The sequence below is a fragment of the Odontesthes bonariensis genome, chromosome 2, assembly GCF_027942865.1.
Source record: "Odontesthes bonariensis isolate fOdoBon6 chromosome 2, fOdoBon6.hap1, whole genome shotgun sequence".
In the NCBI taxonomy this organism is placed as follows: domain Eukaryota; kingdom Metazoa; phylum Chordata; class Actinopteri; order Atheriniformes; family Atherinopsidae; genus Odontesthes; species Odontesthes bonariensis.
The window spans coordinates 19,592,683-19,608,522 of record NC_134507.1 but is presented as its reverse complement, the minus strand read 5'-3'; the positions used below and the strand labels follow the sequence as shown (position 1 = coordinate 19,608,522).

Genomic DNA, 15,840 nt, shown 5'->3' with positions numbered 1-15,840 from the left:
TGAAAGTTGAACTGTCAATTAACTAACAGAAAATTTCAATTCAATTGTCATCTTAAAAGTCAATCAGTATACGACATTTAAATGTCAACTGGCTGTTGGCATTTAAATTACCCAATCAAACCTCAACACAATGTTGATTCAATGACAGTTTTTTCAGCAGATTCACTTGGTTCACTATGGATTTAATCTTAACTTAAAATCAACTCTTTTGACCAGGACTCGGTGTTGAAATAACAGTTCACAATGTAGATTCTTGGCTGAAGGAATATGTTAAATATGATAAGGAAGCATCAAGACACGTAAAACGTCCATTTTATGTGCACATGAACAGAGCCTGATGAGGAAAACCTGAATTTACTGTATTTGATTCTTTCAACAATATCTTTTCCTACAGAACATTATCTCACATTGAAAGCCTTTACATAGACAGGTGGAAAGATTATGGTCCTGTTTTCACTTGATCAACATTCATCAAAAACCGTAGCAATGTCTTCACTGGATTACTTCTTCTTACTTTAACTTCAAGTTTTCTTGTCAAAAAAAGAGAGAAAATCTACATGATAGGAATAATTTTTCGAGGAGACAATGTTACACAATCAACATCTTTTAGGTTAGTCCAAACCAGTGCAACGACACCATTACAGCTTAAATAATTATGAAAAAAACAACGGTATTTCTGACTATTACACACTGAAACAGTGAGTTTCCACAATCCAGTAAAAAATTACACAAATTACAGCACGCACAATTACAACAAGTTAAATCTATAACTCTCTGACAGTTCCAGCATTCCAAGCTTTACAAGGAGCTATGGGGGTAATGAGCCGAAGACAAGTCCTCTCGTTTAATTCTCCTCAAACAAGAGCAGCACAACGTCAGAGGGGCGGTCACACAGTTAACTCAAGCATCAAACAGCCATACAGCTCCATGTTACAAAGTCAAGGTATCCACAATAGGATTGCCTGCACAAACTGCATAAACTAAAAATTGCTGCCATTAGGAGGCAGGCAGGATCTTAGACTAATGCCTCAACATCCTCCAGGTCACAACAGAGGGATGCTTCAATTGGGAGACTTTTTTTATTGATGTTAAATATTTTATAGTGTCTTGTGTTCATGTCAGCACTAGGCATGCGGCCCGGGGCACAGAGGCTGAACCAGACGGCTAAATGGGTGTGGAAGCCTTAAGGGCCCCAATATGAAAAATGTTTTGAATGGCTCTGCATCTCAGTTCCTTTCTGCATTAGAATAAAGATGCATCCTTTGAAGAAACCTTCGTTATCATAAGTATCATAATGTAAAGCACAGAAAACATAATTCATTTGCTCCATTTGCTGTCCTTGTTTTCCTTTTTTTTTATCACATATTCATTCAGTCAATACCTCACACTGAACACCATTTACTTGATTACAATATACATTTTATACTTTTCTTGCTTGATTCTCTCTCTGTTTGCAGGAGTATTCCCCATAGGGGTCATTAATTATTGATCCAGTATAAAACCTGAAGAAAGGCTGCACACTTAACAACAGTGGTGCTGCAGCTGCACGCAGTTTAATCCCATTCAGCAGCCATGCTTTGTGCTGGATCCAAATATAGCTATTTGTAACATCAGTTGGGGCTGTGATAGGTTATGGAGGGGGGGCCTTACCTTGGTGGCTGCATCCACAGAGGCTCCAAGCTTCAACAGCTCAGCAACAACCTCCACATGCCCCTCTTTGGAGGCCAGATGAAGAGCGTTCAGGCCATTCTGAGAAAGGAATATATTTAAAAAAAAGTTATTATAGCTCCTACATGAAGATATGCAACAAGATCTTTATTCAGTAATATTCAGCTGATGAAGCGCTAGAGTGTGAGCATACATTGTAAGAAGAATAAGTTAAAAACAGATACTGCAGTTTCTTAGTAAGTTTAAAAAAAAGAAAAACTTGCCTGATTGCAAATGTTAATCTCAACCCCAGTCTTGAGGTAGTCAAGGACCTTTTCAAGGTTCCCCGCCCGGGCTGCTCGCAGGTAACTGGCATTACTATCAGACTGGAGATCAGAAAACAAAGAGAGAAAAAGAAAGACCAAGAGGCAGAGAAGAGGGAGACAGTGAGAAGAGGTGATGTGAGGTGAATATCAAACTGTGACCATCACAATAAAACACACACAGGAGAACAAAAACATATGCATAACTGTACCAAGTAGAACTCTGTCATAATTTCTCAGACATAAGACAACATCCTGATAAAGGGAAAAACAAAGCGTATATCCACAAATACACTATGTCCATTGTCACAAAATAAAGTGATCCAAGTCCACATGTGTTCAAATCATACTTCAAAAAAGAAATCCATGACAGAGCCCACAAAATCCACAGCAACAAGCCCAAAAATCATCCTCCAACATCCATCAGATCCCACCAGCCTGTTTTTACAGCTTTGTTAAATCCAAATGTCTCTGATTCCCCTGTGTAGGAAGTTCAATGACCGGGTGGTCCTTACAGCTGCCACAGAGCCCTCCTCTTTTCCACAGAAATCTCCCCTGAATCCACCAGTGAAGCAGTTGTGAGACCATGTCGCTATGTGCTATGAGAAGCTGAGCACCCTCTGTTCTGTTTGGCTGTCCTTTATTCCACTACAGAAATAGGGCTTTGCACACCAAAATAAAATGATGAGGCAAGCATGTTCTCAAGCCTATAAGAAACATGGTGAGCATTGTGCGTGCATGAGAGATGAGAAAGGGAGGGAGAGAGATGAAGGATGAGAGCAGAAAAGACAAAAACATGGAGAAAGCTTAAAAGAGGAAAGAAGAGATGGACGTTGCACGTCTTGTCTGTGGTCGTGCTAGCTCCTATAGGACATTTGGTTTGACATGAAATGACACACAGCAAACTCTGCAATTTTTTTCTTTCTTCTTTGCAGCAACGTTGCAAAGACCATTTTGTAAAACTCAGCACTGGAGCTGCTGAGAGGAGAAGAGAAATAAGCTACATATGCCGCTTCAAAATAGAAGCTCAAAACCAAAATTCCCCTGAATTATCAAAAGCCCAGACCTGCTAAATTTAGCCTTGCTCCCAGGAACACTTATGTTAAACTCAGCAGGACCAAACTGTACAATCGGTTATCCAACATTGTACTATCTGCCTCCCCCTCCGCCATGCCTGCCCAAAATAACCCTGATCCAATGCCAAAATGTGAGTGTAGAAAAACATTCAGCATCAGATGGTTCTATGGATAATCCCAGTATAAAAGTGCGAGAGGAAAATATTTGTCAATGTGCGTTCATGCAGGCATGTGTAGACAAACAAATTAAGAGCAAATGAAGCAGTTTTAACTGGAAGCCGGGTCATTTCCTGATTACAAGAAACCATTAAGCTAAAACTCATACAGTATCTTTGCGGCCAATCTGCTCACATCTAGAAATTTCTCCTTCCTCTTTCCATACTCTCAACTCTCAGAGGACTCTTTGATAGCACTGGATTATATGTTTGCTCTTTGTGACCTTGAGAAAAGTCCTGGTACGGACTCAGTTCAAGCTTGAACCAGCACGATCACTGAACAACAAAAATCAGATGTAGGTTGTGAACAGTTACAGAAGATATTTGAGAGATCCATGTGCAAAATGAATATACAAATATAGATAGCCCGCATAAAAATTGGGATTATTTCTCTAAGAATCAGACTCTGACAGAGTATCTACAAGTAAAATTGCAAAAGAATCATTATTATTGATGCTACTGTATAAATATATACTGTAGAAATAGGCCATCGAAAGTAAAAACATCCAGTCCATGTGTTAAACATCCATAATGAAATCAAGGACAGAAGTGTTACTGAAAATAATGGTGTCTGGAGGCTGAGGTCTTGTAGTCATGAAGACGGATACCAAGAATCAGTGCCCTTCATAATCACCTGTTAGACACTTTGGCTCTCTTGGAGTTCAACTACAACTCCAGTACTATGTCAACACTGGGTGCCTCATAGCAGACTCGCATAAGCAGATTCCCAGCACTTTTTCTATCGTGCAATGATACCACTGTTTGCAAAGTTATGTCTATGTGGGAATTATGGCACAGATAGTGCTCTACTGGAATGTAAACAATGTTGCATGATGAGAAAACATACAAATGAAAGGGGGAAAGATAAACGACCAAGTACTTTCATCTACAAACACTTCATTATGCATATTGGTAACTTTTACATGTTGCATCTTCCTTTTTTAGTCTTTCCCTTCCTCCTCTGATTTTGTACTAACACTATATGGCCGAACAACTTGTGGAACAAATAGCTGCAAAATCCCCCTTCGTTTCTTTTCTTATACTTAATAAGAGTGTGTTTGTTTTATCTTCTTTGTAAAATAAATCTGTTGATAGTAAAATCATAAGATTGTTGTGTTTAGTTACACATGGATTTATGTCAGATCTGTGGATTTTTTTTTTTTGTTCCCTGTCACATTTGGATCTTTGCATTTCAATATTTCGTGACTTTTTCCTTTTTTATAAAACTATTCTACCCAGATTCACAGGTCCACCAGGTTTCAGTTTCTGAGTGCCAACAGACTATCTGCCTTATATTTGACATCCCTTCGCTTACTATCAGGTTTCCTGATCCTTGTTATTCTTTGTCATTGTGTTTTGTTTTGTTTTATGTATTTTATGTATTTTTAATGCTTCTTGCACTCCCTGCTGCAATGCTTTTATTTTATGTAAAGCACTTTGAACTGTTTGTACATGAAATGTGCTATATAAATAAATTTGATTTGATTTGATTTGTTCACCTTCGTGTCAAGTGGAGTTTCTGCTTCTCTAAGAATGGTCCTGGACTTTTTCTGAACATTTGATATTCACAGAACATTATTTATTTTCAGTTAATATTTCTCCTTTGCCAAGATTTGGAGATATGTAAACAGGGCCGCATTAGTAAACATGCAGGACAAAAACTAAGTTGTTTACGCCATTAAATATTGTATTATTTTGACATGATATGCAATGGAATTGATTAATAATTTAATATCTAATGGATGCTGGTTGATGCTGATCGGTTTGTACTGGCATACAAAACAGTATATAACAGAGCAATAAAATATGAAAATGCTTACAGAAACACAACATACAGATACACATATGAAATACAGTAGATGCAGTCCAAATTCAAAAGCAGGAAGGTCAAGGAGCATATTTACATTTTACATGTGTTTAAGATAGTTGTTACTTTTCAATAGTTCTTCAAATATAATGCCATGCTCTTTGCTTCTTCCAAGAGATTAAAAAGTTCTCATCCCTGTCCACATCATTGCTCTTGGTAACTCATCCCACAACGTGTCCCTCCCTTCATTCGGATCCCATCGAAGCCAATACGAGGGTCTTTGTGAATGAAGTATTACACGCGACATGGCACGAGGTTAGTGAGAGAAATATCTTTAAGCCACCACAGATCAGACTTTGAAAGAAAATGGGGGCTATTAAAGATGAGTTTAAGTCTGAAGGAAAGCATTAATCTAATGTTAGATAGGAAAGGATGAGCGGCAAATCTGACACACAAGTGAAAACTGGCAAAGCTTAAAATTACACTATTTCAGTCTTAAAAAGCCTCAAAAGCGGCTATAGTAAGACGGTGTAAAAACCATCACCTCAATCCTCTGGTCAATTACTGGTGCTTGTGTGTGCTTTTTCAAAGAGGAAAAACTGAATAAATAACAGTGAGGTCTTTGTGTCCACATTTAAAGTGCTGTAATATGTTTTGATCACATCACTAGACTTTCATTTAAGACTTTTCAATGAAGCTCTTCGAAAATGAATTAACCATTGGAGCTGTCTGCTACTTAAACTAAGGGCAAACCCAGCAGACACAGACATTAATACCAAGGGTGCAAAGGGTACTCAAGCTATCACCTCTGGACTTTCTGACTTACAAAGATTTTGAAACAGATACATGTAAAGTTGAAGTTGTATCCAAATTGAATACCTCAGAGACAAAAATTGAGCCAACATTATTACAGTGTTTTACCAGTGGGAAAGTTCCGATATGAAGCATACCCACAAATTATAATATTCATGTCAAAGAAAATATGCATTTGATCGATATATAATGATTTTTGCATGCTCCTGATAAATACAACCTGGCTAAATTGAAACTACTCGTGTTGTAAAACAATGACAGAAGGAGCAGGTCACTGCACATTGGAAATGTGTGAAAATGACTTATTTCTGGTTTACGCATTTCCTTCAGTCTGAGAGGGAATAATGATATTTAGGAGCTGAAAAGCAGTTGTTTTAATTTCTGCTGAATCTATGTTTGGCACTTTTTCTCCTCATGACATCAGAGATAGTCGAGATGGATAGAGGATATTTAGTCTGTATAAAGACGGATATCCGTGGGCAGCAAGACCACAATGATGTCAGCTTGGCACACTGTACTGAGCTTGTAACAACACAGAAACTTGTGTAACCATAAACTATTTATCAGAAAAAAGGTGTTATTAGACATGTTTGCACATACGTTTGTATGTTGTATTTACTTTTGATGAAAGTATGCATTGACAAATACAGCGACATGTTCATATCATTGCTGTATGTTCTCAGTGAAGTGAGGGAGCTTAGAAGAGAAGAGCCAGAGTGGCAGCAGCACTATTGTTTCACTTTATCCCCACTCTCCTGACAGCACAAAACTCATAGAGCTACACAGCTCTGATAGCTCAAAGCCAAGGACAGCAGCCTACAACATCCAGCAGGGCCAAAGAAGTTTATACTAGAAACCACCACGCCACATTATTTCCTCTAATCTCCAAAATGTGCACTTTCTCATATTCTTTGACCTGAACAGTTCCACACAGATTCCTCATTTCCTTATTCCTCTCAAGGCTAGATAGTGGAGCAACATGAATTAATGCCACCATATAGCTGCCAACATGCTCGCAACCGGTAATCATTATTAAGGCTTTCAGAGGAATGGATGCAAATGATGTTATTGACAAAGCAATGAATGACAATCTATAAGAGGAGTCTTTGCATTTCAAAGCCTCCTCCAATTTCAAATGTGAAAAGGACTGTAAAGGAAGTCCTATTGCTATTATATGTGCACAATGCAACACTTGCTCACTTTGATAACTATTTTTTGTGTGTTGTTATGTAAAGTAACACGTTCACCAAACATTTCAGAAGAGAGGTTAAAATGTGTTATTTTCTCAGTCCTACCAGAAGAAATGAGATAGTGAGTGAGGAAATTAATGGATAAATTAATGAGCAAAAAAGTAAATGACTTCCTGCATTTATGAGCATTTATATTTGAAAGTATTTATGTATGAAAAAGGCATAGTAAATTAATGGTTCTGAGAACATCCCTATTGAAACAGCTGTACTGAAAAATAACACACGACTAAACCTTCAGTCCAGCATTTTCCCTCTCATATTTTTCAGTTTCTTTGATAAAGCCCTATGTTGCAGCTCCACATGCCTCAGTGTGTTAACAGCTTAAGATACAGGTGAACTTGCTTCATCTTAAATTAATAGTAATGCATGCTGGGAGAATAAGTGTGGTCACTTTGTTGTGGAGTGTTAGATGTTAGGATCATTGCCAGCCCCATGCCTGTATGTAGCTTAGCATAAAAACAAAAAGGAAAAAACAATAAGCCAAAAAATTTGAAGACCAAACTATGAACACATCCTAACTCAGTTTACACAATAAAATAATATCTGAGAAATGTCAAATTACTCCCTTCAGAAAAAACCCATCCAATTTACTCAGTACAAACAACATGCTTGCATAATTTGCAGGTGTGTGGGCAATATAAACACGCATGCTTGAGCACTGTTCATCTGACTGCAACACACCAGCTGACTTTCCATGCTAAAACAAACCCAAACACCCTCGCTGTTCTAACAGGACCAGGACATTCTGGTGAATTGATGCACCACTGCTTTCACAACCTCAATAACACCGAATCATAGCAGAAATACAATTAAGATAATACATTTCAAATGTGAAAATAAATCTCAATGTTAGCACTACTCACTTGGGTAAGGAAGACGGCACCTTCTTCCACAGCCATGTTCAATTTCTTTACCTCTTTCTTTCTCCCCTCTGAATAACGGAGAGTGAAACCTGAGCTCAGAGTGGCCAGGCAGCCAACCAGTCAAACAGCCAACCAGTCATCTATTCAGTCAGGCAGTTAGTTCCTATCTCAGCCTCATGAACATCCATCCCCCTTGGAGGAAAGTGCAAGGTACCATTGGCTCAGGTAACAGAGTAAAAAAGAAAAAAATCAAAAACAAGAAATGCTTGCAGTGGGGTTAGTGGATACAGGAGCTCCTTCCGCTATTTGATTGATTCCCTGCACATCAGACAGAAGGGTGGAGGGAGGCTGAAGAGGTGAGTATTAGAGGGTAAAAAAGAGGGGATGTCGGGAAGGAAGATGAGGAGAGGGGGTCTGTATAACCCTGCGATAGTGAATAAACAAAGCTCTGAACGTTTACTCGTCTTTCACGCTGCAGAGAGGATACACGCCAAATCCCATCTGGTGTCTCTCTCCCTCCTCATCCCTTCCCTGTGTCTTTTTTTAAAAGATGAGTAAACAAGGGTAAATCCCTGCCGCCTCACAGAAGCTGGCCAATGCCCCAGAAAGCACCTTCAAATGGGGAGGGTGAGGGAAAAGCACCCTGACTTACCACGATAGCTGTGCCTTTTCCCTCCCTCTCCTCCTTCTTTTTCTTCCTCATCTTCATTTAGTCTGAGGGTGGGTGGGTGTATGGGGGGTGTCAGCGTGATCTTGATCTCCAAGGTTGTGTAGGCAAGTAGGGAGAGGGGCCAAACTGAAAATAGCAGCTGAAACAAATACTTGCACTGTTATCCCACCCACTCTCCCTCTTGCCCTCCCATTCATTTTCCTCACTCTCCCTGCCTCCCAGTGCTTGCCAGCATGCTGCTCTGTATTGTCACCCTGCTTATCAGCTTTTTCGCCTAAACAAAGACTGATGTCAGTGCTGTGAGTATAAGTCCAGGCTGGGCTTGCTCTACCTGGGTGCATGGAATCAGTTGGCGGGGTGGGGTGGCTCAGAACAATAATGAGTTGACTGGTGGGGGTGGGGTTGGTTATGAGAGAACAAACAATAACACCAGATGCTATTTTAGGACAAGCAGACTTGTGGGGCCCCCAACTGTCAATGGGGAGATTTCAACATGGGATTAGGGACTTTTCCTTTAGCATTAGGGATAACCTATGTCTTTCCAGCTCTCACCCCTCAGCAAGCAAAACACCACTATAGTCAGCTGAGTGGAAGCTGTGCATGAGAAGCTCATACCCACTGGTTTTTCCTCACAATCCTGCTGAAAGCTAAGTCCCAGCACAGTAAGATAGCATCCAAATATCCTCACGGCACTACTGGAAAATGTGCTTGAAAGTCTCTGGATTCTCAAGAGTTTTTTTAAATTTCTGTGTTACTGTGATATAAAACATCCTCAAATTTTCACGCAAGCCCTAAATGTAGGTATAAAAAACCCAGAACAATGATATCATACAGCCATTCATTCATTGAGTTAGATAGCCTAATATAACAAACCTAAGTGGAAAAATTGCTTAGACTTTGGGATTCCCTGTTCAATTGAAGGGGAAATTAGAGTCAGGTGTTTTACATTAGTAGGATCAGGAGGAAATGTCCTGTTTAATTTAAAGAACAGGGCTTTATCAAAGTCTGATCCTCATTAAGTATATCTGTGGACGGATATCAAGGCATGGGCAAATCAAATTTCTGAGAACCATGGACAAGGAATGTTTTATACTTAACAAGCTGGAAAAAGCCACAATGTCACCTCTAAAGAGTTTGGGATCCACAAAGATCACGCCTAGAGCAATTAAAAGTTAGTCCTCTGATCCAATAATACCCCTACGTTTTCCCCATTTGTGGCTCTGAAATAAAAAAAATGTTCCAAAATATATTTCTTATTCAATTTTATATTGAGGGCTTTGTTAATTGTCAACTCACTATATTTGGACATTTGTATTTATAGAGTAATGGGTCTCATTTTCCACCTAATGATTTACCTGGTGAAAACTTTAGCACTTTTAGAATAGATCTAAATCACAGGACAAATCTATAGTGTGGTTTTACTATACATCCAATCCCCATCCTGTCATCATCCTTCAAATAATCCAATATCAGGTTTAACGACAGATTGTGATTGTGGGAAAAGAACTATGGTTAAGAATGGCTAGAAAAAAATGGAATATTACTATCACTACAATTTAGCTCATGCAAAAGCCTAGAACACACTACCTTGGGTATTCTGACATTGAATAATAAGCACAGTTCATCAGTGTCACAGATACGTTATTTTAAGAAGGAAAATCCTGCCCATCCTGCCAAGGCTGCCTGAAATATCACATACACTTATGCACACATTCACAAAGACTGAAGAGTCACATGCAGCAATCCATCCCTGAGCCACTGCTTTCACCTTGTCTTACTATTTCAGATGCATTATGGGTATTTTCACGGGCAATCCACTTTTATTTGAGAGACATTAACAGAAAATTTGGAGACAATGGGAGGAATTCAAATGTAGGGAGACGCAGAGAGTGGCGTACGTGAGAGCTGACAGAGGGAGTGACAGATGCTCTGGACCAGAAGAGGACAGTTGGACATGTGATTGGTAGATCACAGGCCCCTTCACGCTAACACTGCAGTGAGCAGCCCTCCTTGGAAAAAGCAGGGTTACCATGGTTACGGGGGGAGGTTACAACAGAATGGGAGAGGAATCGAGCCTACTTATGGAAAATGATATTTTTTGGCATCGTTGTGGTAATACCCTGTTAGTGCCCGTCAAAAATCACGCACAATACGGTTCAGAGAAGAATTAGCCTGCAAGAGAAAATAGAATTGCACCCAAATCCTGAAAGGGGACTTTTTTATTCTTTTTGCAGTGGCTTTTGTGGAGCGTTTGAGTATTGAAATTCTAATATTAGCAAGAATCATGACAAAAAGGTTTACCGATATAACAAAATGATCATGCATTGCAGCACAAAAACAATTACCAAATTAACAGAATCATTGCATATTTACTGCGAGTTTGGCTAACCCATTGTAACCCACTGCCATACATTTCTAGTAATGGCAGGATTAATAAAAATATAACATATTTCAATCTTAAATGACATCACAAAAGCTTCCCTCCAGCCCTTTATTATATCTGAAAAAACAAGTATGCTTATAAATTCAAAAGATGCAGAAATCGCTTTGGGCGACTACAATGGTTGCCTGGCATTTTCTTCCCCTGGTTTCACCAACACAGGCAAGCTCAGATGTCTCAGAGGAGCAGTAAAATATCACACCATCCTCATGCTGTGGTGTAAACTCTGTATTTGTAAAGAATACACAACACACAGAAGGCAGATATTTGCAGCTCAAGGAGTGTGCTCAAGGGCACAGCTCCCCTCTGTCACATGGGACGTGAAACTGGTGAGGAGGGAGAGGAGACGGAGAGGAAGTGAGCTTGGAGAAAGGGTAAAAATGAAAATAGTTGGTGAGGAGGTGGGATTGCAAAGGTAAATATATGAACTCAACTTCAGACTCACTCATCAGACTGACACAACTTACAAAAAAATGAATATTTGTACAATTTAATATCCAGCTGTTGAATAACTACAGCCAGTACAATACAGAGCTAAATAAAATGTATTGAATATACAGTTTTGTTTTTTGCTTACCTTATGAGTATGCATTTGGTAGACGCTTTTACTCAAAGCGACTTACAAATAATGAAATAACATTACAGCTAACATCAAAACCTGGAAGCTATTGGAAGCTAAAAATAAAATGAATGTTTTATCAACCATGGCACCTTTAATAGGCACTCCTGCACAATTTAAATGTCTTGCCTCATTACTGTCTAGGACCACTAACGCTGACACAGGAATGGGGATAACCTGAATGTTGCATTGGATTACATCCAACTGACTTGTCAGCTGTACAGGTGAAAGCTACACACTTATACACCACACTGGATCAATACCTGTCTCACTAAAATGTCACCCTAAAACAAGACCCAGAGGAGCAAAGGTCATACAAAGTAATACATAGAAGGGGGGGGTTCATGGGATTGATGAGGCAAAAAGTCAGAATGTGAGGAGTCAGCAAAGAAAAGGAAGGGAAGGAGTGAGAGAATGTGAGGGAGAAAGATATGATTAAGGAGACACGGCTGAGTTTTGGAAAACTGAAGGAAAACGTTTGAGGCCAGAGACAATCAAACGGAACATCAGTTTAACTGAATCTTGAATAAAGTCAATAGATGTCAACCCCCGCCTCCTCCTCCCCACTCTCTTGCTCTCCGTCTCCAGCCTCACTTTGACCCTGAACACTGATCAACAGTCAAACACTGGACTCTGGTGGACGATCTCCGGCATCACAACTGCAAAACATTACAGGCGCTACTGTGTCATTTTCTGTGTCAACAACCGGTAAGTTGTTTTCAGAACACACGATCAAAAGTTATGATATAGTAATGTAAATTAATTAAGTAAGTTTGTTTGATAATTCAGGTATTAAATGTTTTCTGTGAAACTGTCCTGACATTCATAGCCATTGACTTCTTCTGGACCCATCATTGTGTCTTAAGAGGAGTATGTCTCAGAGGGCATCTGAATTTGGTATTATTTTACATATCATATTACATTTTCAAGATAGCAATCCCAAAGCATTAAGTGTAAAAATACACTTGAGTATTTCATGCTGCAGCTGGATTGTTGGATAACACATTTTTTTGGTTGTCTTATAACTTACACCCGTACACTACATGAAATAGTTAGATCTGAATTAAATCTAAATTCTTAAAGCTTTCTTGGTCTTCATTCCATATGCTGTATGTGTTTAGTCTTCAGTTAAACCTGACTTAAACTGTTTTCACATGTGCCCTGGGGTCCTGAAACATCTGGACTAGAGAGGTTCCAGAGTGGTGACATGTGAGAATGTAAATGTTTGCTATCGCTGTGTGAGTGAGTGAGAGTGTGTGTGTGAGAGAGTTTGTCCTTTTTGCTGACCTGTCTGATGCTTTCTACTTGTTTCCTTCCATTCAGGGTACATAAAGATACATGCGTATCATTAACACAACAGGGAGCTTCATTTGGTACTCTCAACATGTTGTAAAGTAAACAATAATTTCCACAGCGTAATTTCTGCATCATGTGTTGCCTCCTGGTGCTCTGGGTAGCCATTTTCCCGCAACTACTCCCTCGTATTTCCAGACCATTTCCAGCAGATAGCCTTCTGCTGGGATGTGCTTCTGTGAACAACAACTTCGGAAAAAAACCCAGACCAAACTGTGCACACTTTCTCCTGAAAATCTCCAGTATCTACAGTATGTGCAAAAATTGCTTTAGTCTAACATTTTGTAGAGCTATTAAATCTCCACTAACTCCTGGCAGAAATCTCTGCGTGTTTAAGACTGGGTACATGGTTTCTACATCTGCATGCGCAAACCTAACAGAACTCTGGAGATATGCACAAGGTTCTACTTACAGCCTTTTTGGTATATCTGTGCTTAAGCCCCTCATGCATAGGCATCTAATCATCCACAGTAAATTATAAGTAGTACATCATATTGACTGGGCAAAGTCATGTTACTCTTCTGCTTCTTTTAATCTTTGTCTGAAATGTTATTTTCTATTCTTTTCTTTTCTTTTTTTTTATGGAATTTAAATTGGCTGGGGCCTTTCTGTGTGGAGTTTGCATGTTCTCCCCGTGTATGCCTGGGTTCTCTCCGGGTACTCCGGCTTCCTCCCACTGTCCAAAAACATGCATGTTAAGTTAATTGGTGTCTCTAAAATTGTCCTTAGGAGTGAGTGTGAGCGTGTATGGTTGTTTGTCTCGTTTGTCTCTGTGTGGCACTGTGATGGACTGGCGGCCTGTCCAGAGTGTACCCCGCCTCTCGCCCAATGACCGCTGGGATAGGCTCCAGGCCCCTCGCGACCCGACCGATAAATTCAGCGGGTTTAGAAAATGGATGGATGGATGGAATTTAAATTGAAGCTTGTGTGATGTGCTCAGTCTGTTCTGTCAAATATCTGGGCTGAAATTGGTCGGCCACAGAGAGACTTGGCTGATGCTTGCAAAAAGGTGCAGATGACGAAATTTACGTCACACAGGCGTCACATGTGAGTGGACGTGAAAAACGTGAATAGACTTTTAACTGCTACGCTTTAACAAGTCTACCACGCTTTCTAACCAGCTGTGTTTGTGTGCCGTTTGATGTCTGCGATGGCAATACGCGATAAAGTTGTGCACAATAAAACCAAAACAATTAGCTATAATTGATTTCAGATGCTTTATAACTTACTATAATTTGTGAATTTTGTTCAATCATTGCCACAGTGAAACTAGTAGCCTACAAGAAAAATTGGAGAATTAATAATACAGTTTAAATATATCTTTTGCCAAATGGTCTTCTGGTTTGCAGCTATGGAGAATTTCAATAATACATAATATTCACTGCTAAGAGGTCAAGCCTTGTCGAGTTAATGACTAAAGTGAAATCCATAAACCATGTTCAAACATCTATTGTGTGAGAAAGGCAGTCCTCTACAGAGACATTTTCATATAAATGAGTTACTACCCACTCTTTGTGATATGGTCATTGGAAATAAAAATGCAAATGACTACCCTTGTTCTCAATAACAAGAGCCAATCTCAAGTGACCAGCAGGTGATGGCTGATGGGAACTGAAGCTGAAGTAACCTGTACTGCAAGTGTGTGGCTTAAGTTACAGAGAAAAAGGTAAATGTGACACATAAATAGTGCGGGCAAAGCAGGACAAAGAAAGAGATGAGTCATTTAAAAGACCGGATGAGACAAAAGGGGACAATCTTAGTGCTGAGATTTTCAAGACTCCTAAAATCTGAAAACATTCAAATAAAAGCAGACTTTATACATGGAAACATGCATGTTGGAACTGCACTCACACACACATTTCATGAACAGAGGTTCTTGCATAACAAGTCTTGCCAAATATTTTTTTTCTGTTCTGTGTCATATAAACTGGATGAGCCTGGATTGACAGGACATGGCAAATCCTATAAAGAGTGACATTTTTGTTTGAAAGGGGCCTTCCCAGTTTGACAAGTAGGCTTTATTTTGCTGGGACATTATATCAGCCAATAATCCAAAGCAAAAGTCCTTGAGACAGCGTGAAAGACTGACTGTCCACCTGACTCATGAAATTCATGAAGGCATGGTTAAACTGAAGTCAAAATGACTTTCAGTTCTAATCAAGTCCGAAGTTGGTGTTTGTGAAGTTGTCCAACTTGATCTATCAGTCCCTTTCTCTATTGCCAATGTGGGACAGTGAATTTTTCAAGCAAATCACAGGCCTTCCTTACTGTCATTTTCTCATAATTTTTCAACCACCATGATATCAGTTTAGTTGCTAAAAATAACAATAAAACCACCAGCAATTATTTAACATATTATACTATGATATCAAGAGTTGGAGTATCTGGTACACTAAAAGGTATGTTGTGTATACTGTTTCTTCTACAATTAAAGTATTAGTTATTGCTATTCAAAATGCCTTTTACCTCAGTGGACAGACCTAAAAAGAAATATTCCCTTCTGTTTTACTGTTATCACAAATCTGCACCTGATGTTCTTGTCGTGAGATGTAGAAGATGTTCTAATACATCTCTTGGCACTATTCCTGGAGATAAATGTAGCTTCTTTTTCTTCAAATATATTGAACATTTTGAACATATTTTGCACACATTTTGAATTTCAAAGTACTGCCCATAACAGTATGCCTGTCAGTGAGTTGAAATCCTGTTATCACACTGTATTCTTCTCCACTGAAGTCACACGTCTCCTCAGCTTGAGTATTTC

General features: G+C 39.2%; 1 protein-coding gene across 3 annotated transcripts in view; it reads right to left on the bottom strand.

Moving 5' to 3' along the window:
* Window positions 1-15,840, bottom strand: part of LOC142395804 (ankyrin-3-like) — a 154,677-nt gene that overhangs the window by 89,637 nt on the left and 49,200 nt on the right. For all 3 annotated transcript variants that reach the window (XM_075478475.1, XM_075478476.1, XM_075478477.1), the window contains exons 2-3: window positions 1,932-2,033; window positions 1,651-1,749 (exon numbers count right to left, since the gene is read on the bottom strand). In XM_075478475.1, coding sequence (XP_075334590.1) covers window positions 1,651-1,749; window positions 1,932-2,033 — 201 coding nt within the window. The remainder of the gene's footprint in view (window positions 1-1,650; window positions 1,750-1,931; window positions 2,034-15,840) is intronic.